General features: G+C 44.4%; 2 protein-coding genes across 2 annotated transcripts; one reads left to right on the plus strand and one right to left on the minus strand.

Moving 5' to 3' along the window:
- The first annotated feature begins 513 nt into the window (after positions 1 to 513).
- Positions 514 to 935, plus strand: s100t (S100 calcium binding protein T). Its single transcript, XM_070965979.1, has 2 exons — positions 514 to 675; positions 771 to 935. Exons 1-2 carry the CDS (start codon positions 514 to 516, stop codon positions 933 to 935), a joined length of 327 nt encoding a protein of 108 aa, XP_070822080.1.
- Positions 936 to 2,014: 1,079 nt separating this feature from the next.
- On the minus strand, positions 2,015 to 22,013 carry chrnb2 (cholinergic receptor, nicotinic, beta 2). Its single transcript, XM_070965978.1, has 6 exons — positions 21,659 to 22,013; positions 12,544 to 12,689; positions 11,607 to 11,651; positions 9,819 to 9,928; positions 6,076 to 7,198; positions 2,015 to 4,468 (listed from the first exon to the last, which is right to left on the minus strand). Exons 1-6 carry the CDS (start codon positions 21,711 to 21,713, stop codon positions 4,316 to 4,318), a joined length of 1,632 nt encoding a protein of 543 aa, XP_070822079.1. The 5' UTR covers positions 21,714 to 22,013; the 3' UTR covers positions 2,015 to 4,315.
- Positions 22,014 to 23,366: the final 1,353 nt, after the last annotated feature.

The following is a 23,366-nucleotide window of genomic DNA, read 5'->3' on the forward strand; positions in this document are numbered from 1 at the left end:
TACCAGCTTAGAGTTTCACTCTTATCAGCTGGCTCACATGTCCGGCTGCTGACTATGTCCTGACTCCCAGAGGCCCTCTAGCCGGGGCAAAGCAACAAACAGATTGAGGATCAGTTTATCTGCAGCAAAATCTTATCAGGTCCACCGGCAGAGAGGAAACACTCCTGACAAGGAAACAGAGCAAACTGTACAGGGTTTCCGACTCTGCCTCTCCTGTCACGAGATAGATATGCGTGGACACTGCGTGGAAGATCAGTTTGTTGCTGTCTCAGTGATAGTACTGTGAATCAGTTTTCTATTAGTGTTTGTCCATTCATCTATCTGTCAGCCAGTCTGACAGTGTGTCTAAGAGAACACTGAGAGAAAGAGTGCGTGCCAGAGAGGGCAACCAAGAGTGTTTAACCTTGATTTGCAGCAGACTTGCCCTCCATGCTCCAGAGAGCAGATTTTGCAGGAGTGTTGACACGGACTGCTCCTCCACCCACCCCTCATCTTATTCCATCCTTCTCCAGAATGTCTTTGCCCAACTCAGAGAACGCCTCCACCCTGGAGAACGCCATGCAGCTCATGATCCAGACCTTCCACAAGTACTCTGGAAACGAGGGCGACAAATATACACTGAGCAGGGCCGAGCTCAAGGAAATGCTTACCACAGAGCTCGGCAACTACCTGGGGGTAAGGAGACGCATTCTTAGGGATGCAAGATGCACACACAAGTTTCATAAACCAGATCCAGCCTACATCTCTGTCTTATATCTTCCCAAATGCAGAATGCCCAGGATAAGGAGGCTGTGGATAAGGTGATGGGAGACCTGGATTCCAACAATGATGGAGAGGTAGATTTCACCGAGTTCATCATACTGGTCGGAGCTCTTACTGTGGCCTGTAACGACTTCTTCCTGGAGTACAACGATAAGCCAGAGAAGAAGAAGTGAACACACCCTTGGCACAAAGACGTCCACTCTGCAAACCCACGCACTCCAGGGAGGAAACAGTTAAGACAGGAGAGAAGACTCACGAAGGATATCCTGTCATGGACTTCACGTGCACAAATACACACATGTCTAATTGTCACTTCAGCAGTAAATGTTGGGTGTTTGTGTATTTGTTCACAATGTCCAATCCATCTATTACAAACTGTATTGTGAAAATCTGGAGAGTTTAAATCAGTTTCAGCACCTGTCATTGTTGAATATGTGAATATATCTCTCTTCCTTCTTTCCATGTATTTTTTAACACACTCAAGCAAAGGAATTTCTCCCTGGATAGAATAAATGTGACCTTTACTCAAACAATACTATGTTGGTTGTATTTTTTTACAGCAATGAGGATGAGTAAGAACACATGATGAGCACTAGGGGGCAGCAAGTGGCCCACTATGGAATCCAGCAGTCCTGGCTAAGGATTATTGCGTTACCTTTAATTTGCTTTGCATATGCTGGTACAGCACTTTACTCCAGCAGTGGATGGACACAGATTGGAGATAGATCTGTCAATCACTGGCAAAGAGACATCTATGCTATAGTGATGAAATATACAGCAATATGAGTGCCCTTTATTTTGTGGTGTGTTCAAGTTCATCACGCAGTTCCTCTGCATCTGAAAAATGTGTGAGGTGTACACGATCAGGTACTGACTGTACCCATATTCCTGTTTTTACAGCAGAATAATGAGAACTTGAAGTGACCTTGGTTGGGCCCTACACCCATGATTGTTTAAAAGCCGGGCTTCCTAGAAGAAAAAAAGCACCACTGGAGTGTGTAGGTATGCGTGTGGGTGTTTTGTGAGTATATAAAAAGGAAGTTACCAGCCTCAATATTAGAAAGCCAGGAAATGGTTCTTTCTTTTGTCCTATCCTGTGGTGTAAGATTAATGGGAAGTTTGGGTAATACAGTAATTTACAGATAGGTCACGTGTGTGTGTGTGTGTGTGTGTGTGTGTGTGTGTGTGTGTGTGTGTGTGTGTGTGTGTGTGTGTGACTGTGAGATTAAAAACATGCCACGCAGACACATACTTTGATTAATCTGAACCTACAACCTTTATTCGACTGGTTTAGGTGTGCACAGGAGCAGATTTGAGAGTCAGGAAGGAGAAGGTGAAAGATGGAGAGGGAGCGCAATGAGAGAGGAAGTGAGAAGAAAGGAAGGAGAGTGGAAAGGTCAAAGAGAGAGAGAAAGAGTGGACAGCAGCACTTAGTCCATGTGGAGCTGTGCAGCCTACAGTTTTCACAGGTCTCTGATAGGCTTTTCACACTTGTTTGGGATCTGCTGGGGATCCCACTGGGTAATCCCGTCCTCCAGAGACACAGAGAGAGAGAGAGAGAGAGAGAGAGAGAGAGAGAGAGAGAGGGGCAGCTCCCAGTCCAGGACTGAGCTGCAGACTTGGCCACATGACCGTAAAAAGCTGGGGAAACTCACAGAGAGTGACAGTGACTGAGGATTAGACAGTATTTTTTCAGTTTTATAGTGGCTTTCCTATGCAGTAACAACACTAACAGTCTTTTGTCTCTGCCTATCCTGCGTTATTCCTCCTCTCTATCTGGATTGTGCTTGCTGCGGTCAGATTATCCTGTTTTTTTTTTTGTTTTTTTTCCATCTGTTGGCCCTTGGCTGCAACATCATCATGAAACATTTCTACCATTAACTTGTAACATGTTTTGCCCGATACCTTTTCTTCTCTGCTTATGATTTTGCATCTGTAACATATTCTACTACTGCTTCATTGTTAGCACCCTTGTCATTTCCCTCGTATTAATTGAAAATGTAATTCATCCTCAACTCCCTCTGTGCCTGAAAAGGCCTTTTGCTTCTCGCTCGGTTGTCTGGCTGGGGAGATTGTGGAAAATATGACAAATCAGCCAGTCCACGATGCAAAGGAAAACCGCCGAAAGGAACAGGTGTTCAGAGAACGTAGGTAATCAGGATTCAAACTGGACTAAATGTCAGCAATGTGTTCATCCGTGGAAAATCGGATAAAGGGGAGAGAAATAGAAAGAGGTTGCCAGAGATTAATAGAAAGGAGGGGGAGACGCACATACGTATGCTCTTCTGAACATTGTATCTGACAAATGTGATAATGCATGGGGTATGGGGCACGCATACACATACATACACACACGCATACATGTATACATATGTTCTGAACATTACATACTGAAATATGAAATTACATATTAATACACATAATATCTTAATTCCCATGATGAGATTCCCATCCCTGCATCAACTTTTCCAACACTGGTCTTTGCTCCATCTCAACTGCACTCCAAACACGGCATCTGGGAGAAATCATGTTCCACTGTCCATTATATGTATAGGAGGTCCTATCCACCATCTTGGCTCAGTTTCTCAGGAGCTAGACTCATTTCGCTGCAGCTGTGCACTATGGCACAGCAGGCTGCTGCTGTTCTCTATTTAATGTGCACAAATCTCTAAGGAAAAAACTGTCCATGCATAATCTATTACTTTATCCGTTTGACTTTCATCTAATAATGCAACCTGGCTCTTTCTTTCATACCAGTCCCCTCTATATATTTTCCATCACAATCTGTTGCTTGTACACATATTGTGTCAGTGTGCGCATCACAGGCTGTGTAGTACAGTTTATATCACATTCTTGTTTAAGCTATACAATCATACAACACACCTTAGCCTCTCTAACAGCAACAGACCCTTGCATGAGCTAACACATAGAGAAATCTTAATAATATATTCCTAATGCTATACTGTGGTAAGCTGTTATGCTATGATAAAATATATTGAATCAGTTCACTGACGTAGTGGATTTCTGAAAAAATAAAATAAATGTATAAGAACCTAAATATGAACCTCCCTTCCCTTTCTGATTAGCTCCTACTGACATCAGTCAATATTATGAATGAGTACTGTCATAGTTGAAGGCGGGCATGTGTCAATTAAGCAGTCAGCGTTGCATGGAAAGTGTTGATTGGCTGTTGTAAAGTTCAACAAGGAGTAAATCAGAGCATCTTCGCTCCCCGACCGGCTGAAGAGGAGAGAAGGGAGGGACCTTTCCACCAGAAAGGGGAGGTCAGTCCATTGAACATCTGGAGAAAAAACTGCAGGTAAGAGTATGACGGTGTTTTCCTTTTTCTTTTCATACAAGAAAAATGTTGTTCTTTGCAAAAAATGTTACTATAAAGGTAATGGGCGTGATTGCTGTTCAGTTCCAGTTCTGGTTCCAGTTCAATAGACACAATAAAATCCAGACTCCCCCCACCCCCCACCTCGAGCCCTTGTCCTGCTGTGCTGATTGGTCGGGGGAGCTGTCTGTCATCATGTTTGCAGCCTGCCAATGGTCAGCCCGGCGGGCTGGTGATGGTCTTGACTGTGTAATTCTGGAAGAGCGGCTGCAGAAACATACCCATCGTGCCGAACACACACACAAACACAAAGATCCACAGGAAGAGGCGGTCGATCACCATGGCAACGTACTTCCAGTCCTCGCTCACCTGTGGATGGGGGGAGAGCAAAAGGGGTTTGGGATGGCGTGAAGAGAAAGATTAAGGCGAGCAGACTCACACTCTCTCACATCCTCTCATTCTGTCTCCAGCTCCCGCTCAGCCTGTCCCTATGCAGAGGGTTAATGGAGGTGAAGGGTTAATGTGAGCGGAGACTTGCTGGGCCACACAGCTCTGATGAGGTCTGACACGACTCGAGGAGGAGGAGAAGGACACGAGAGACGAGAGACAGTGATGGAGGCCAGGGAGACAGAGGGCGCTGACACTGTAACCCCTGCGATGATGACTTGGGGGGGGAGAGGAGGAGGGGGAGGGCTGACATGCCATGCACTGTGCCAGGAGAGGGAGGATTTAAAGCCGTTGGCATGGCAACGGGATGGCAACTACGTCGATGATGGACAGAATTACGGAGAATTGTTAATTCCCGTGTCGGTTTCTTTCATGCCAGGAGAGAAGGCTGGTTTCCTGAGACGCCTTGAGGAGAAGCAATAAAACACACCACCCTCGCTCTGCTGTCTTGGTTCCTCTATTGCAGCCGCACTCCTCCTCTATGCACACGCCATGCTGCTGCTATAATTACATGTCTGCGTTGAATATTCAGAGGCCTCTGCTTGCGTCATCGGATCTGTCTCCTTTGCTTATGGTCTGGTGTAGTCCCCCATGCGCCTCAAATGGCAGAGCTAAACGACACTGCTGCGCTGTTCTTTCGTCACTATAACCTGATACGGCACTGAAAGGACAGATCTGTCCTGCTCAGGGTGCTTTACGCTATGATTTTATACACACAGAGACAAGATAATAATTTAGTTTAATACAGAGGATACATTGGCAGACTGGTATCATCAACTGATTATCTCTTTATCACTGTGCATTGGTATTTAAGTGTATGTTGGCAAGAAACTGCAGAGCATTAAACTGTAGGAATAAAGGATTTATTGGCAGCATCACTGGTCTATGTACTTCATCTTTGTGTTTCTGAGTGTGCCTTAAAAATTTAACTTGCTTTATGTGTTAAGATTTTCATACCTACAAATGTTTTTCTGACCACCGGGGCTCAAAAAGCTGTGAACTCACATAGACATTATCAAGTTATTATCATGTGAAAATGTCACCTAATCACAAAGCAACATCTTTATCTCTGGCTGCCAGATGAATCCAATATTTACCCCCTTTGAACTCTGTTTTAGTGTCTACCGAACCAGAAACATCAGGTTCTTTAGTTCCTAAATGCTTCACTATGATCAGCAGCTACTCGCTAACCATGACTATCCGTTGTTTGGTGCTGGCCAGGTAGTGCACAGTGGAGTATCAGCTGCAAAAGCTGCCCAGTGTGTCTGGAAATGATGCTGATGATAATGGAAAGAGTGAAACAGAACAGAAACGCTGAAGGACCAATGAGCTAAAACAACAGAGCTGAGGGGAAATGCAGAGTCGGGTGATAATTCAATTATCAGTCAATATCTTGTTATCTAATTTTTGTTCCTCTTGAGTATCAGTCTTGCTGTCACCCTGAGAGGTCTCCTGGTTGAGCTCTAATAAGGAGCAGCGGAGAATAACTAACAGTGTGAATGGTATCATACAAATAAGACACTACTCACGCTCTGATCATCATCCTCGCTCTTCATGTGGTTGGCGATGAAGCGTACTCCCTCCACAGCCTCCTCAAAGCCCGGACAAGCCTGAGCCAGCAGGGCCTGAGTCAGAGCTGGACCTCCTGTTGCTTGCTTCCCCCGTGGCATGTTTCCAGAGCCCCCTTCCCGGCCCTCCCTCACCCTGTTAAGACCATCCATGGATCCGCCTCCTGCGCCCCCCAGATCCCCACCAAACTGTTTAACGGATGCCCGGTTCACATAGCAGGTACAAGGGTCACTGTCCTCCTTGCCGAACACCCCCGTGGGACCACTGTTCCCGCCGGCACTGCCTAACCCGAGCCCCACCATCAACGCCCCTGCCTCGCCGCTGCGCCCACCCTCCTTCTGTTCCTGAGCCCTCCTTCTTTGGCGCAGCCGCTGGCGCTCGCAGCTGTTCCTGGGCTGGCGCATGAAAAGCAAGGCAGGAAGTTTGTTGAGGAATACCAGTTTAACCCAAGGGGGCATGGTGTGTGTGGTGGGCGAGCGGTGGTGTACGTTGAGTACACACACACTCGTGACAATAGAGAAAGTGACCAGGACCATGGTGAACATCAGGTACTTCCCCACCAGAGGGACGTCTAGTGAAGTGGGTGGGACGATCTTGGAGATCAGCAGCAGAAACACAGTGAGTGCCAGCAGCACAGAGATGCAGAGCGTCATCTTCTCTCCGCAGTCAGACGGCAGGTAGAAGACCAGGATTGCCAGAGAGGTGATGAGCACGCAGGGGATGATGAGGTTGATGGTGTAAAAAAGAGGCTTCCTGCGAATGATGAAGTCGTACGTGATGTCCACGTAGGTGGGGTCGGCTGGGTTCTCGTTTCGTCTGCCTGGCAGGGCGATGATGTCCCACTCCCCGCTGGGCGTGAAGTCGTCCATGCTGGCCACGTCGGCACGGAGCACCAGATCGATCTCAGTGCGGTCGTAAGTCCAGGAGCGGAAGCGCAGCGTGCAGTTCTGCTGGTCAAAGGGGAAGTGCTTCACCTCAATCTTACAGGCGGACTTATAGATGGCTGGGGGCAACCAGAAGATGCTGCCGTCGTAGGAGACCACCGCGTTAGAGTAGAACGACACCTCATACACCCCGTCAGCACTGAGAGAGATGAAGAGGGAGAGGAGAAAGACAAAAAATGGAAGGAGTGTCAGACATAAACAGAAACATTTGTGTGATTACTATTAAAAAAAAAAAAAAAAAAAAAAAAGGTAAACAAGAAGTATGAGCAGCCATGTTTCCAGAAAAGCAATGGAACTGGACGCATCTCATTACGCAATACAGCTTTAGGACACACATATACACACACAAACATACACACAGAGGTGGAGGTTACAAGGCTTGGGCTCTGAAGTGTGAGAGGGCAGCAGGGTCACACACACCTGCCTCTACAAACACAAGAAACATGATGAACACGCAGTCTAGACAAGAAACACGGCTCGCAGGTCAGACCAGGTCGAGTTAAACAGTTCGAATTAGACACTTTGGTCAGAAGTCAGCTGACAACATTAAAGCTGTAGATTGAATTTCCATTTAACTCAAGTTTTGTCAAGAGAACCAATTACTGATGGCTGATGCTGTGAGATGTGACGCGTGCAAGAGGACAATTCCAAGGTTTTCACTGATGGACCCACCTGATGAGCTACACTTCAAGAAACACCAACTGTCCTGCAAATGCAGTTACAAAATCAAATTGAAACAACGAATTAGCAGCTGGAGTGCTGCAGAGCTAAGCCTCCTGTTTGGTGACGACAGATGTTTGATGCAGTGACGAAGACTTGGGAGGACAGCGTGTCCACCTGGGGTCTGTGGGATTAATAGGATCGCTTAACCAGAGCTTGGTGGGTCAGGGACCTTCTAATCTTTGGTAAAGTAAGGAGTGAGGCAGGGAAAGAGGAGAAGGCCAGACAGATCGCTGTACTCCAATGAGCCGATTTACATATTGTAGGCTGACACTCAGTTTCCATTACATTAGTACAAGTGGTCTGTAACATCCTTTCCTCCCTCAGACATGCAAATACTAATTAGAAACTAACAAGACGAGCGTCTCCACACACGTGAAGACGTGTGCCGTATATAATGCATTACAGTAGGACACAGTCAATTGCATTGAAAAATGGATTATTTAATTGTTAACTTTTTGGGATACAGAATATTCTGGACAGAGAAGACAGATGGTTTGAAAGAGGAGTGAGAGAAGCCATCCATGTCAAGGTTGAAAAACCATCTCTGAACAGAGGGGGAGGTCTGAGACACCACCTATCTCCCACATACAATGCTGTCCTTTCACCTCTTCCAAAGAGATTCAAAAACTTAGCCTCTCAAAATAAACAACAAAGCCATTCACAAATGGCTCAAGGAGCCTCCCAATGACAAGAATGGGACACTAACGAGGCAGACGACTGTCGTTGACACCCAAGGGTCGCACCCTACCCCGCCTTAATGGGGGATCGTTTGCCTCACAATAGAGTGATACCATCCTTGGTTTTGGGGGTTGGCCTCACTCAGAGGATAAATACTTGAACCTAACACCATTTCATTGGACTAGAGCTGTCCTATCTAGTCCGGTGCGCATGAACTGATGAAGCCTGCTCGGATGAGAGGCGAAACGTCTTCCAAGACAAACTACAGCAACTGACAAAGTCCAGTTGCGATCGATTGAATGCCCTGAAGCCCATTTGTCATATGGTTGATTTTAAACATATCAGACCTACACTAAAGTCTGTATTAACAGCTGGGCAAAGCAGGCAATGACCCTTGAGCCCCATAAGCCCCGTGTTCACTGTCAGGTTTTAGGGAAGTAGATGAATTGCAAATTTCGTCTGGGAAGTTGCACCACTCGAGTAAACTCTCAACCTTCGTTCATGGTCCCAGTGTTGAAATATAATTTAAGGAATTAATTAAAACTAGACCTACAGTTTGCATTGTGCTCCCATGTTGCATATTCCTATATAAATTGGCATTTAATTAAATTACTGCAAAGTATTCCAGCTGCAGTACCAGCAGGTTTTTTGTGTGTACTGCACCTGATTGGAGATTCAAGGTGACAGAGTGTATACACAATGCACAAAGGTTGGGGCTGTGGACAGAGGTCAACAAGGGCTCTCAACAGCAAATGTTTGCCCATGGGCCCCCTTATAGATTCATCCTGACCTACACAGTAGACATGGCCTGTGGCCAGTAGAATCTGAATTGGCGTGGTGCAAATTATACTACAGGTCATAGAAAGGCGGTCCTGGAGTCATTTATCTGCACACAGCACACATTTTAAACAAGCCAAATCAAAGAGCAGTTTGTGTTAATATGTACAAGTGCTTCTTATCTGTGTGCATCCACTGTGCCTGCATGCATCTACCGTACATGTATTATCTACCTGGGTGTGTAGTGCAGATGACTCCATCTTTGAAGTGTCTCATGAGACTTGGAGGTACTATATAGTAATGTAGCATGAGCGATTTGAGCAGATTACAGTGGACAGATTCAGTCATGTGTGACGGGCTGGCATGTATTACACAGTAACATGTCTGGCATTTAATTGATGTTCTTATCCAAAGTGATTTACAATGGCGGCAGCTGGATCAAATCACCTGGGTGTTAGCTTTAAAACAGCATCAGTTTGATATGACATTTGTAAGTGCTTTTGTTGTGCATGTTTATGGGCCCATGTGTGTCTTCTGAGACCCTTCTGAAGTGAGGACAGGAGGGCGAGGGAGTGACTCACTTGTTGTAGAGCACCACGTCAGGCAGCCAGATGTGTTTTGAGGGCAGCCTGACCTTCATCATTCCATCAAACTCCTCAGGGACCCAAGTCAGACGATAGTCCTGCCACTCCTGAGGGCCAATAAAAAACAAAATGCTTAGTCACTCATCCGCCAATCACACAACAGCAAGAAGACATCTTGAGAAGGAGAGAGGAGAAGGTCTGTCTGTCTGTCTGTCTTTCTGTCTGTCTGTTGGTCAGTCGGTGGTCAATATGACACATCACATGAGCCTGGGGAACATCCTGTGCTGCCTGTCCTTCCACGCTTACGTCATACTTTTAACTATAAGCCAAAGAGAGAGAGTGAAGCGCTTGTGTCAACTCTGACCCTGAATGGTCTTTCAAACGCATCCAGCCATGAACCAATCAGCATGATTGAAATGGCATCTACAGTGAAGCTGTTCCTGTGTGTGCATGTGTGTGTATGTGTATGTGTGTGTGCGCGCGTGCACGCACGTGTGCACAGCAAAAATCTTCATGTCCTCTGTGTAACCTACTGTCAAAGACAGTATTATCTTGTTGAGTATGTTGTGGGTCAGTCACTGACACTGCTGCACTGAAGCCTCTGCGCCCTGCAACAGCAGCTCTGTCTGGCTCTCTCATGTTAAGGCCATATTGGAGCTGTAATGCCCATGCTAGGTCGTCTGCAGTAACTTTGATGCATTACAGTCATTACGGTTTGTCTTGGCTCAGACAGCTGTCCTTGGCTCCCCTACTTACTGACTGCGAGGGATCCATAGAGCACTGATGGTCATTCCACGCTCCATTACATGTCATAAATCCTAACTTGCTCAGGTGCAAGTGTATGTGTTTGTGTGTGTGTGTGTGTGTGTGTGTGTGTGTGTGTGTGTGTGTGTGTGTGTGTGTGTGTGTGTGAATGTGTGTGTGAATGTAAGAAGTAATAAATAAAATCTAATCAAAAAATACAGCATTCATGCCAATGAGGCTGTGCACAAAACGCTGTTTAGAGAACTGTCATCTGTTTCACACGGATCTAAATTTAAGTCCAAATCGAACATATGTCCGCATAATATGTTCTGACACCTGCCCTCAAATGCAAGTACATATGCTGACAATGTGTGTGGGTGAACGCATTTATATACCTAGTGCGTGTACATGTGTACACCTACATGTTCTACCATGTTATAGGCCTCAGCTGTAAGCATGTGAAGAGCCAGCCATGTAGAAGAGGGTCGCCGCTCAGTCAGAGTCACATTGTGGTGTCAGGTTAATGTAGGTCTCATGCAAACTCACAAACAGCCCAATTCATCAGCTGAGAAAAAGGGGTTCAGCATTTGTGCAGCAGCTGACAAGCTGTCAGTATCATCCGTTATCTATATGCTGTTAGATGTCTCTCTCGCTGTTTTGACACTTCACCGGTCATGTCGGTTCTCAGAGCTGCTGCTCCACATGAGAGGAGAACGGATTCGAGTCTGACAGCAACGACCAGTGAAACACACAGAACACAGGGACGCATCTTTGGACCGCTGCTCATATGCTGTGGTTTACTGGTGTAATAACACTGTGACCCATGATTACATAATGTAATTCAGCATGTATAGTGGGGTATATCAGAGAGCATTATTCAGTGTCCTTTTTTTATCACTATCATCCAGGTCCCTTGTGGAACGTGATAAACTGTAAAATCTAAGGTATTTACTATATTTTAACACTCTTTCTACTCATTTCTTTTCTCTGTGCTGCAGAATGTTTACTATGTTAGGACGGTAGGATGTGGAGAGGTCTCACCTGCGTTAGCCAGACATTGGTGGTCATCACCTGTTCTCTTTCATGCTGCAGAAAAATAAGGCAAATACATTACAAACTATGATTAAAAGGGTGATTCATTATAGCACTTCCAACAAGCTGAGGGATGAGTGTGACAGATTTTTAAAAAATGGCATAAAAATGATGCATCAAAGCCGAGATATCCTGACTTTCTGTGCCTGCAGTCTGAGCCGAGCTTTAAAAACACTGAATCTGACACTTTGCTACATGCAACATGAAAGCATCTTTTATCCCTCACATCAGTTGTAAAGCTCTGTGCAGGAAGCAAAAACTGAAGCCTTCAAGCAGAGAAAACCCTGATGACATCACATGGGTGGTTAATTTCTGATCTCCAAAACCAAAGAAGACATTATACAACGGTTTGAGTAACCATAATATAAATATATACGTATAAAACCATATAAACACATACACACACATATATAGATATAGATAGATATATATGTATGTATATAGTTTTTCTCCCACCAATATTTCATTCTTCTGCTTAAGTAAGACTCTGAATAGAGGCTACAGGTGCGTAACTTCTTCCACCACTGCTTGTCTGTCTGTTTTTAAGATACATTTCTGAGAATGCTCTGAATAGATTTTCATAAAACATAGTGACCAGATTGGACTGACCTGAGGTTTCCTGGGATTTGCATCATTAGACAACTTTATTTTCAGCCTCAACCAAGAGACCTGAATACAAATCATTTCTGCAGAGTCCAGAAAGTCTCCAGCAGGAGTAGCATTAGTCAGCTTTAGTGCAGCTTTCGCACCTTAAAAATTGCAATTAATAGGATATTTTGCAGTCTTTTTTAACCCAAACTAAAGGATGATTTTCAAGCTGGATTGTTCTCATGCTGTGAACGGTGCACACAGATTCAAACACCAGCCCGGACACGTGCACACTCACCACACTGATGAGCTGAGCCAACGACACCATCAGCTGCACAGTAACCAGCTCGGAGCCATTAGTCGCAGGACGGATCAGTTTGTTGTAGTGGGCTGGGTTTAGGAGATGCTCCACCAACCGCTCTTCTGTGTCTGCCCCGAGGCCGCCTGTAATGAGAACACATTATCATCATCATCTTCATCTGCCTGTATCATGAGACAAAAAATGCTGCAGCCATCTGTGTCTCTCTTGGCATTTTTGAGAAAGACTTTTATCATATTGGATGCAATCGTACAAGAGCAGGAAATCAGTGGCGCTGCTGAGTTTCTCTGAGTTTGGCCACTGCTCTCACTGCTAGCATTAAGAGCTTGCTATCCATGTGTACTGAGAATGCAAAGCCTTTGAACCATGGCATTACTCATCACTGCCGGCTGGAGCACGTCAGCACAGCTCGATACACACTTCTTACAAGATCTGACATCATAAGAATGAGTCAACCAGTCTGAATGTCTCTATCGCTATCCTTTCTGTCTCTATCGCTCTCTTCGTGCCTCTGTTCTGTCTCTATCTATTCTCCTCTGCCGTGTTGCACCTCTCCCCAACTGCCAGTCTTTTGTAGCTTTGGGTTATTTTCACCCCATCTCCTGTCTTCCCCCCCTCACTCCCCCCTGTCCGCCACCCTTCTATCTGTAGCAGACTGTAGTCGCATCTGTGTGAGCGGTCGAGTTTGGGCAGAGCTGTCACAACAGCACACACAAGAGGAGAGCCGTTTTGCTGAGAGACACGATGCACAGGGAAAAACAACTGTTCTGCACCTCCTTCTTCCTTCCTGTCTCTCCTGCTATTCACTCCCTGTCTCTCTGGCATCTGCTCGCTCCTGTGCTGCATCTTTTCCATCTCGCTCTTCCCTCACACGTTCCCCCTGAAGATAAACACAGGCTGCTCGCTGTTAACTTGGTATCAATGTTGTCATATTGAAGCCTGCCATTTTAGAGGCTATTAACGGTGCAGGAAAACAAACACGTCAAAGCTGGTGTGTGTAAAATTAGCACACCGTTGTTTTATTTTAATTTTTTCAAAATTTAAGGACAAACCTCACGAGATGAAGCCTTTTTGTTTAAAGAGCGTCCTTATACATGACTCAAAATACTATGATATACAATACAAGGAAGCAAACAATCCCTATCCTCCAGCACCTTTATTAAACCCCTTTGAGATACATCATGTGCATCGACTAGTCGAGCTGGAACATTGTATTAATCCACAAGTCGATGGTCAGGAAATCAAGTCGATTATTAAACAAAAATGCCAAAACAAGCCTTCGTTCCAGCTTCTCCAATAACAGCATTTGCTGCTCTTTTCTCATTTATATCATTGCAAACTGAATACATTGAGTTTGGTCTGTTGTTCGGCCAAAACAGCCAAGTGGAAAATCAGGCTTTTATGACGAGCGTCTCATACGCCAAATGATTAATCGATTAATAAGATAATCCTGAAAAATGAAAACAATCGTTTGCGGTTTGGTGACGCAAAAACATGCAAATGTGAATTGAAAATGGAAACAGTGTAAAAATATAGTGTGTGTGTTATTTTTCACCATTCTCCTGCCCCTCTGCGTGTTTCTAAGCTCCTCTCTGACACTCAGTCCTCCCCCTCTGTCTCTCCGCTGATCTCTACCTTCCTCCTCCCCTCCCTCTTGGCCTGGAGCTGCTGTGCTCACTGAACAGGAATGATAGCCTCTGTCTGTCGATCAATGAGGACTCTATTCATGCCCCGTAAACTAAACACGCACTCCCTGCCCCCCTTCCCCCCCCTTTTTTTAATCTCTTGCTCTTTTTCCAGCGCCCTGTCTCTTCCGTCTCATTTTCTTTTACACTTTCTCCGTCTCTCCATCATCCAAGCCAGCCCATATTTTCTCCTCACTCCCCCGACTATCTCCATCGCCCTCTCCTTCCTGTTATCTCCATCTTCCCGTCGCTGACAGCCACTGTCCATTTATTGCCCCTTCCCTCGCTAATCCAGCATCATCAATACACATCCTGTCAGCACATGCCTGTAACATTCTGGTTGTTTGTTGCGCACACGCGCCAGTTTGCTTTTTACGTGCGTGCGTGTGTGTCTTTTTGTGTGTACACGTTCATGAGGGAAATAAGCATTACTGTCTGTGTCTGAACCATATGAGTAATGTATATTATTCCCAGAAGCACAAGGCAATAACACTGTCGGATGAGACAGAAAGCTAATACAGTTCACTTAAACAATGATGAAGCAGGAAAGGGCTGCATTTCCATCAGCCATGCCTATAATGTAAACGTTGTTTTCAGGCTCAAACTAACTAGACGACAGCTTATAAGTCTTACTAAATTGGCAAAATGAGCAATTCTTGTTTGTTAACAGTTTGTTTTGCTTTCTATTTTCTATTCATAGTAAGCATCTTGGTGCATCTATGCACTTAAATCTAAACAAAGATGTTTTTCCTCAAAGCTCACCAAACTGAGGCCAGCACCCCAATCACACCTTATAACAGGTGAGCGCTGATTCACTTCATCTGTGACATCTTATCGTTTGAGTAGCTGCATTGTTTAGTAATCATGTGCTGTTTTTTTTCATAACCAGCACTGAAAAAGCTCCCCAGTCAAAGACCACTGAAGATGACTCATAGCAACTTTACAAGGAGCCAAAACAATGTCAAAGGCCAAATGGATTCAGCTGATTGGACACAAAAGAAGTTTTGTGTCCAATTACTACAAAAACTCACATGGGCTGTGTTTGAACCGTTTACATATTTTCCATATTTACATATTCAACTACTGCACATACTAGAATAAAAAAAGTCTGGCATATGCACCCAACTACATGTATGTTGATGCAAATCCAAATCAGGATGCAGATGAAAAATATCTTAAACATTTTTTGTTATTAAAATGAAATAACAAATCTAAAGAACTGTGCAGCCTCGGCTTACATATCCACTCTGTGAGTCTTTGTATTTCCTGCTTATTTTTAGTTTTTACTAAAATATTCGCATGCATGGGCTCAGGATGAAAGTCTAGACTAATATTTTACGGCACTGAGACAAATTAATGAGCCAAACAGAGAGCGTAAGTCTGTTCTGGTTTTTCTTATCTCAAGCCTGCAAAAAATATCCACAGCCTGATCGCTGCACAAACACGTTAACCCGGCTGCTCATCTTCACCACTTACTAATCCTTCAAAACAAAGACCGATCTCTCTCTTTGTCTGTCTCCACATGTGACGCTCTGTCATGCTAAAGGCTGAGCTGAGTGGTTGTAATGTTGCTGGTAGCTCAGGTAGTATTCTGGTTGTTTTCCGGTGCAAATATTGCAAACTTAATGTGACTATGAATATTTCAGCAGGGCTCCCCATTAGACTCTGGAGCTGGGGAAGTTACACACCACCATACATGTGCAAAAACACGCACACACACCTCAATGACGCAGCACAGGAACAGATTCGATGGTAGACATGTTCAGCGTTTGATGGCTTCACAGCTATGTCTGTCTCTCTTTCCTTCCTTTTCATTGATCTTTGCATGCTGATCGACCTCAAAAAGTGCGTAGGTCTTATTCCAGCATTTTCACTCTATACACCCCCTTGATTGATCACATAAAATCAGAAATCATTACATTTTACAGCGTTTGTTTGCAGTTTACAGAGCTACTTAGGGGCCAGAGTCCACACACGCTGTAAAGACAAATGTGGAGAAAATGAGGGCGAAGCGAGAGCTAAATTGAATTATCCCGCTAAGACTATTACAGTGATGATCTCTATTTATACAGCTCACTCAAATGAGAAAAGGTTGGAGGGAAAGCAGGGTCGCTCTCCGCTCTTCTCTGCGCTCTGCCAAAGAGGCTTTTTGGCTGCAGATGAGACCTTTTATACTGAAATATTCTTAAATCAATAATGGAGAGATCCATTGATCTACTGGCAACACCCAATTGGCTCTGTAGTGCCCATAGAACTGAGATATTAATATTGATCCTCCATTCAGCCGCAATATCACAGCACTTCAAAAACAAAGCCAGCCCATTGTGGACTAACTGAGAGTGGAAGCTTTCTTGTCGCCAAATTCAACAAACACAGCAAAGAAAAGTGTGGCTGGCTGAGTTTGAGCTGTGTTACTGATGATATGCATTCCATATGCATCTACTTCAGTACTGTGCTTAAATCTAAGCAACACATAAGGCGAATGCTGTTACTAATGTTGCATCTGCAGAAATTAAATACGAAAATGGAAAAAAAAGATGCATCTTTTTTTCCATTCCACAGTTATAAGTACACAAAGACAATAATATCAGATGCACATGTCAAATTCTCCAGACATTCTTTTTATGGGCGAAAGCGTGATTGCACCAAGACAATCACTTTTTAGACAAATGTTAGAGTATGTACAAGTTTATTAATCAGTAGTTGATCAAAAGAAAAGTGATCTAGTGATCTGTTTTACATTAACGTAAATCAAAATGCTTTAGTTTTGGGCTGTTGGCCAGACAAAACAAGACATCTGAAGACATGGCCTGTGAGTCTGGGAATACATGATGATTTTATGATGTGTTATACAGACCTAAGAATTAATGGAGAGAGTAATTACAGAGTGTGACTGCTTCATCTGTTGAGGAACACATTTTAGACATTTTTAACCTCCAAAACTCCACAGGGCCATAAACACAAATGCTTAATGTGAAGCGAAGCATTGATTCAATCATAAAAATAAAAATGTACTATTTTACATGTACAGCTTGAACCTGCAAAGCTCTTTCTCTCAGTCTAGTCATGTTTGCAGTAATGCTAAATGTATTAAAGTCTTATTGTTATAGTGCAGTAAAAAGAAAAATGGCCTCGTAGGTTTGAATATTTTTGAATATATCAGGCCTAGTCAAACATTGTTTGACAGGAAGCCGTTAAAGGGGTTTGGACTACTAAAGAAAATACAGTTGAAAAACTACAGCTCTGATTTAAAACGTCCAGAAATCCTCAAACTATGAATATAAAGTGTGCTTTATTTGTATTATTTACAGCCCAAGGCGCTCAGCTGGTGGATGAAAGACGGTACGGCTTTCCAGCTATAGTGGTGCATATTTCAGGGATTGCAATAAAATACATCATTTGAACTGCATAATGCCTCTCATAACAGCTATTATTTGAGCTATTATTTGGATACCCGTAAATCCTGAGGCCGTGTTATCACCAGGACGAATCCTGCTGCAGACAATAACATGTGCACATGAAGAGATGGGAGGCCTCCTGTCTGTGTAGCAGAAATGCTGATCAAAATTATAACAAACATATTTTTTTTCCCGCTCTCTGTAAAAGAATGACTTTGTGTTGATGAGCATATTTTATTGCACTTTTCCAGGCCAGTGAGCTTTTAGATGTAAGATCACCTCAACAGTGACTAAAAGATGAAACCGTTTTTATCTCGCATGCATTATCACCACAGGAGGCCTTATCTTGAACACACCTCTACACACACCTGCACCTACATAAGTCTTGCCTGAATGTAAGTCAACCTTTTTCTTTTTTTAAATATTCTTAATAAAACTCTTAACTTTCCAAATGCTTCTTATCTGCCTCTTCTTCTCCACTGCTTAAGTTTCTATTAAACCTCTGTGCTCTCCCTCTGCTTCCCTCTAATCTCCAGGGCCACACACTGCTGTGCGCTGTTGCTACTACTGCTGCGCATTCATTCACACAAACACACTGACTCACGCACACACACGCACAATCTTGCACAAATCACACATGAGAGCGCACAGTTTTACACACGGAATCACACACCTTCTCACATACAAACGCAGGCCTCTGTTGTGTGACTGCTGCACATTTATAATCGCAGATACAGCCCCTGCCCGCCAATCTGATCTTGTTGCTGCTGTGTATTGGGAGTCAGTCCAAAGAGATAGAGACAGAGCAAAATGAGAGAGCGAGATGAAGACAGAAAGTGACAGAAAGCGACAGAGAGAGAGAGAGAGAGAGACAATAGGAGGGCTGTTGTAATGTGCAGGTTGAGATGCTGCAGAGATCAGTGGGCTGGAACAGTGCAGCAGGAAAGTGATGACAGGCTAAACCGACTGAGCAGAACTTTCTAGACTGTAGCACTGCCAAGGAAGTGGTTAGTTGCTATTCACTAAGTGCATTCATAGAGCGAAGGACAAAGATTATGGCGCATGCATACGCTCACACAGTCACACATGCAGAGTGGATGAGTTGGCCGTGCTATCAAACGCGTCTTTTTTTAAGATGCAACTGATTAAAGCTAGCTGTGAAACCAAAAATCCAAGCACACTTTCATCCTCGGTTCATGAGACTGTCGCACACCGGCGCTCCATATCCACTAACCCCCTGCATCAGGTCAACGCAGCACCACAGACCTGTTTATTATGCATGGCCTGCAGGGGAAATGACAAGAGACATCCTCCTCACACAACAGGATGGCCACATCCTCACGGCAGCGTCTGAGACAGGTGCTGAAATGTCCTTGAGCGTCCTTGCACGGCCTCTGACTGTGTCTGCGTGTGTTAACGTCTTATGTAAGAAAGTCTTCTTTTACGTCTGGAGGTGTAAAGTTAGGACTTTTTCTGCTTCTAATTCCATCGCAACAGTATTAGCCCTGATATTTTCTTCCCGTCCACTCCTCTTAAGCATGAGAACGTAAGTTAGTCTGAGTGTGCGCACATGCCGTCTTTCGCGAGGAAATGTTATGCGTTGTGCTTATTCGTGGGGAATCTCTATCATAAGCTGCTCCAGGTGTGTGCGCGGCCATGTGAGCGTGCACCAGTGAGTATATCTTCAGACGTGTGTTTTGCGTGTGTTTGTGTGTGGATTGAGCTTATAGTCTCTGGGGATGATGCTAATCAGATTTTCTTCCCTTAAGGGAAGATGACTCATTAGTACTCCACTGCTTATGAAGCTCCTTAAAGTGATATTTCATGTTGGTCTCTTCTGGTGCACATACCTCTGCGTGAACTCAGGGATGATCAACTGACAGAAGAGATCGCTCGGGGGAACCGAATATTATGCACCGACTTTGGAGCAGTTTCATAAACAAGACGCATTCCTGCCACATTTGATTTGCTGTTAGTTAGTGCTGCTGGTTGTTTTTTAATTAATCTTTTCTGACACTAATTTATTTCATTCATTTTTCATTAATTTACCAGGAGACCTCAGCTTCTTAAGCTATGTCCATTTTATTCCTGCACACTTTAGATTTTTTATGTATTTTATGCACTCGTGAGTATTTAGTGACTTATTATTATGCGCATTTATGTCTGTAAAACATTTTATACTTCTTGAAATGAAACCTTCACTCAAGTTAACTACTAAAATATTACTTGAGTTTGCTCTGTGTACTGAATGTGTCCATGTTAGTATCTGAAACTAAATCTGACATTGGTGCTTAAAAAAATTACTTCTTATATCTGTAGGTATATCTCTCTTATTATCTGTTTTCACAAAGTGCATAATAACTAAAAGTAATTATAACTAAAGTCAAACCTAACCCTACTATTGAAATATTAAATGTTTGTGTGTGTGTGTGTGTGTGTGTGTGTGTGTGTGTGTGTGTGTGTGTGTGTGTCTGGAGCTGGTGCTTGAAATGATAAATGGCAGGTTAATGGAGGTCAAAGCACTTGATCTGTTACTGTATGTCCTTGTCCCTGTTTCTGGATGAATTATGATGAACTGCGTGGTGTAAAGCTCTCTTTCTGCGAGTGTGTTTGTGACACAAGTACGAGTGTACGTGTGACAGAGAGAAAGCAGGAGCATGTTGTCGCCATGGGTGATGGTGAACAGTCAGTCAATGCGAGGCAGATGGCCAGGCGTGTGTGTGTGTGAGTGGACGGAGGTGTGTTAGGGTGTGTGGTTATGGCTGTGCTGCTCTCCACGGGCAGTGACGCGCAGTCTTTTTGCTTGGGGGCACTGAGTTGGCCTCTTCCCTGTCACTACTATGGATTGGCTGAAAATATTAAATCGGCTGATGTGTTTTTTTCAGCTCTGCTTGAGGCAAATTCTCACTGGGCAGAAATCAACACCAAATTCGAGCCAAATTATGGAGGTAAAACATGTCCAAACGCCCGAACAGATATACACTTAACACATACCTGAATGCACTGCAGCAACAGTGTTGTAAATAAGACTCATCTACTCAATGCACATCTTCCATTGAGAGGAAAAGACCATTAATTTGTCGATGCTGTTGTAATCGCAAAAGCTTTTTCCTACTGCTGAGTGACACATCATTTGCCCTTTGATGACAGGATGTAGAAGTTGTTTTAGCTCAAACTGTCTCTCATTAACCTGCCCACTCAATGCAAGACCTCAGTGTTAATGAGAGGGAGAGAGAGAGGGGTGGGGGGGTAAGTGGATGATAAATAACATAACCCCCCCACCCCACCACCATCTTCCCTCTCTCTCTCTAATGTATATAAAGACAAAAAGCGATAAGTGATGCTACAATGGCTGAGGTTTTGTTTTTTTTTTTAAAGGTGGGTTAATGCTTTGCAGATGCTCATTGGCAAAGACCTGCTGTGTGTGTTATTTCCTGCAACTAATTAATGTTCAGCCAATTAGCAGCAGAGACAATGTGCTCTGCTTATATGCTTTACATGCTTTAAAATGCCGCAAACGTCTTCAAAATAAGTACAGCAGGAGGCTCTCCAATAAGTCCATACAATAATATTACTGTGATACAATACCATATGGTGTTACTTTATAAAGTAAATCCTTTATACGCACTATATAGAATACAAGAGACACCATAAATTAAAAGATTTCTATTTGATTTGGAGGAATAGTGTTAGCTCTTGCATTTGCTAGTGTTTGTATATTGTGCGCATGTGATACATGGAGTGGGCAACATTTCTCCACTACATCATTCCGTCGCGCTCGCTGCTGTTATGAAAAGGATGGTGACACAGCAATGAAAGAGTCCTTTTCTCCACCTCTGCCTCTCCTCAGCATCTAACCACTCCTTTTGTTTTCCCACTCCCTCAGTACTTTGAAGAAACCTATTCGGAACCCCCGAATTCACGAACGCGCGGTGGGTTTGGCCCTGTGAAGGAGACGATGCACACATACACGCGTCGATGGAGCCATTATCAGACGGACAAGTTACTCACCTCCCGCAATGGCGAGGAGAGCCAGCAGCAGCAGCGTCGGCCAGCCGTCCATCATCTTACGTGCGTCCGAGCGCGCTCCGAGCTCGCAAGGTGTTCACCGCGATGGAGAGGCCACCCCAAGCACACCCGCAGTGTTGCACCCCTCCTCTGCACGACCCAAACCTTCCTTCAGTCTCTACCTGGCATGGTGACGTCGGGGCTCTCCGTCGGTCCACACTTCTTCGCCCGGAAAGGTGGGGGAATAGAAATATCTCGGGCGGGCCAGGTGTGCTCTGCGCTGGGTCGTGCGGTGCTGGCTGTCCGTGCCGAACGCCGCTCAGCGATGCGACGCGCTGGAGAGGCGGGGGCGGGGCGCGCGGAGAAGCGGGGGGCGAGGAGGCGGGAGGGGAGGATGTGGCATACCTCAGAGCCTCCACAGCTCGGCTAACGATGCCAGTGTATTCCCCGCACAAAGTCACACATCACCATATAATATTCAGCACTCTTAGGCACGTACAGCGTGTTTGTGGTGCTGATAGTGACTTTATAGCGACCATGTCAAACTTAATGACATCCCTCATCTCGATCTGCTTTATCTTTTATATTAGCCTCAGGCCAAATCGTTGTGGCAGCAGTGGTGTTTCATTTCTTCTAAAAATTTATTTTTCATTAAGAAGCCACAAGGAAATATGGGCCATAAATGTGATAACATCTATACTAAGGCCTTTTTTTCCATTTCATTACTAGGAGCCTGCATTTAGAAATGTAATCAATAAGGATTTGGACATATACGACTGTAAACATCACATTTATGTACACACGTCTGACACACTTTACATCTTCGCCCATTAAAATAACCTCATACCACCTCCCTTTCCAGGACTGCCTTGGCCTAATGCAGTCATTATTCTGTGAATAATCTTCACCCTCTAAAAAACGGAAGGTATGTCTTGCCTGATCTCTTCCTTTTTCTAGTTTTCCTTTCCTGTTACTCATCTTTCCTTAAATGTTTCTTCCCCTCTAGGCCACCAAAGTAACCTCTAATCCCCATTCACAAAGTCAACCAAGACAGGAGTCGGATAGGAAGATGAGGAGGGAAGAAAGAACATGCCAGGTGCAGGAGTTAAGGAGGTGTAGCCAGGTAAACATAAATTGGGATTAACATAGACGCTTGCTGCTCATTCTGCATCATCCACTCTCAGGTCATGCTGAGAGTAGATGATGATGATGATGATGATGAGAGAAATATAACAACTGATTCGGGTGATGAGGGGTGGAGGGAATGCAGCAAGTAGAGAGGGGTATAGGACTCAAAATGCAAGAGGGAGGGAGAGGAGGGGAGTCAAATGAACGTGGGAGGCAGAGAGGGATGGATGGGGGAAGAGTAAACTAAGTAAACAAGAGTGCTGGATGGAGGGAGGAGGCGGTTGCCGTGGTGACTAAGAGAAAGCTCCAGGAGGAAACGACCTGTTTCTCCTTCATTTTGTCTATTTTCATCACCGACACACACACAAAAAAGAGAATACACATGCGCAGCTGGCCCACAGCGCACACACACACACACACACACACACACACTCACTTGTGCATAAATACACACAATGTATGCACACACAAATGTACGTGTGCATGCACACACAGGCAAAACTCTTCCACTGTAATGTCTTCCTCTCTCGTGCTAGCTCCTCTCTCCCTCACTCTGTACAGTCCTTTCTACCTCTCCTCTGCA

Source organism: Chaetodon trifascialis, chromosome 7 (assembly GCF_039877785.1).
Source record: "Chaetodon trifascialis isolate fChaTrf1 chromosome 7, fChaTrf1.hap1, whole genome shotgun sequence".
Classification (NCBI taxonomy): domain Eukaryota; kingdom Metazoa; phylum Chordata; class Actinopteri; order Chaetodontiformes; family Chaetodontidae; genus Chaetodon; species Chaetodon trifascialis.

Coding starts and splice junctions, on each gene's coding strand:
- s100t (XM_070965979.1), top strand. CDS start 514: ATGTCTTTGCCCAACTCAGAGAACGCCTCCACCCTGGAGAACGCCATG. Junction 676..770: donor AGCTCGGCAACTACCTGGGG/GTAAGGAGACGC, acceptor TCCCAAATGCAG/AATGCCCAGGATAAGGAGGC.
- chrnb2 (XM_070965978.1), bottom strand. CDS start 21,713: ATGATGGACGGCTGGCCGACGCTGCTGCTGCTGGCTCTCCTCGCCATT. Junction 12,690..21,658: donor TCTCCTCGCCATTGCGGGAG/GTGAGTAACTTG, acceptor TTCTCATTACAG/GCGGCCTCGGGGCAGACACA. Junction 4,469..6,075: donor GCGAGGATGATGATCAGAGC/GTGAGTAGTGTC, acceptor CCCCATCCACAG/GTGAGCGAGGACTGGAAGTA.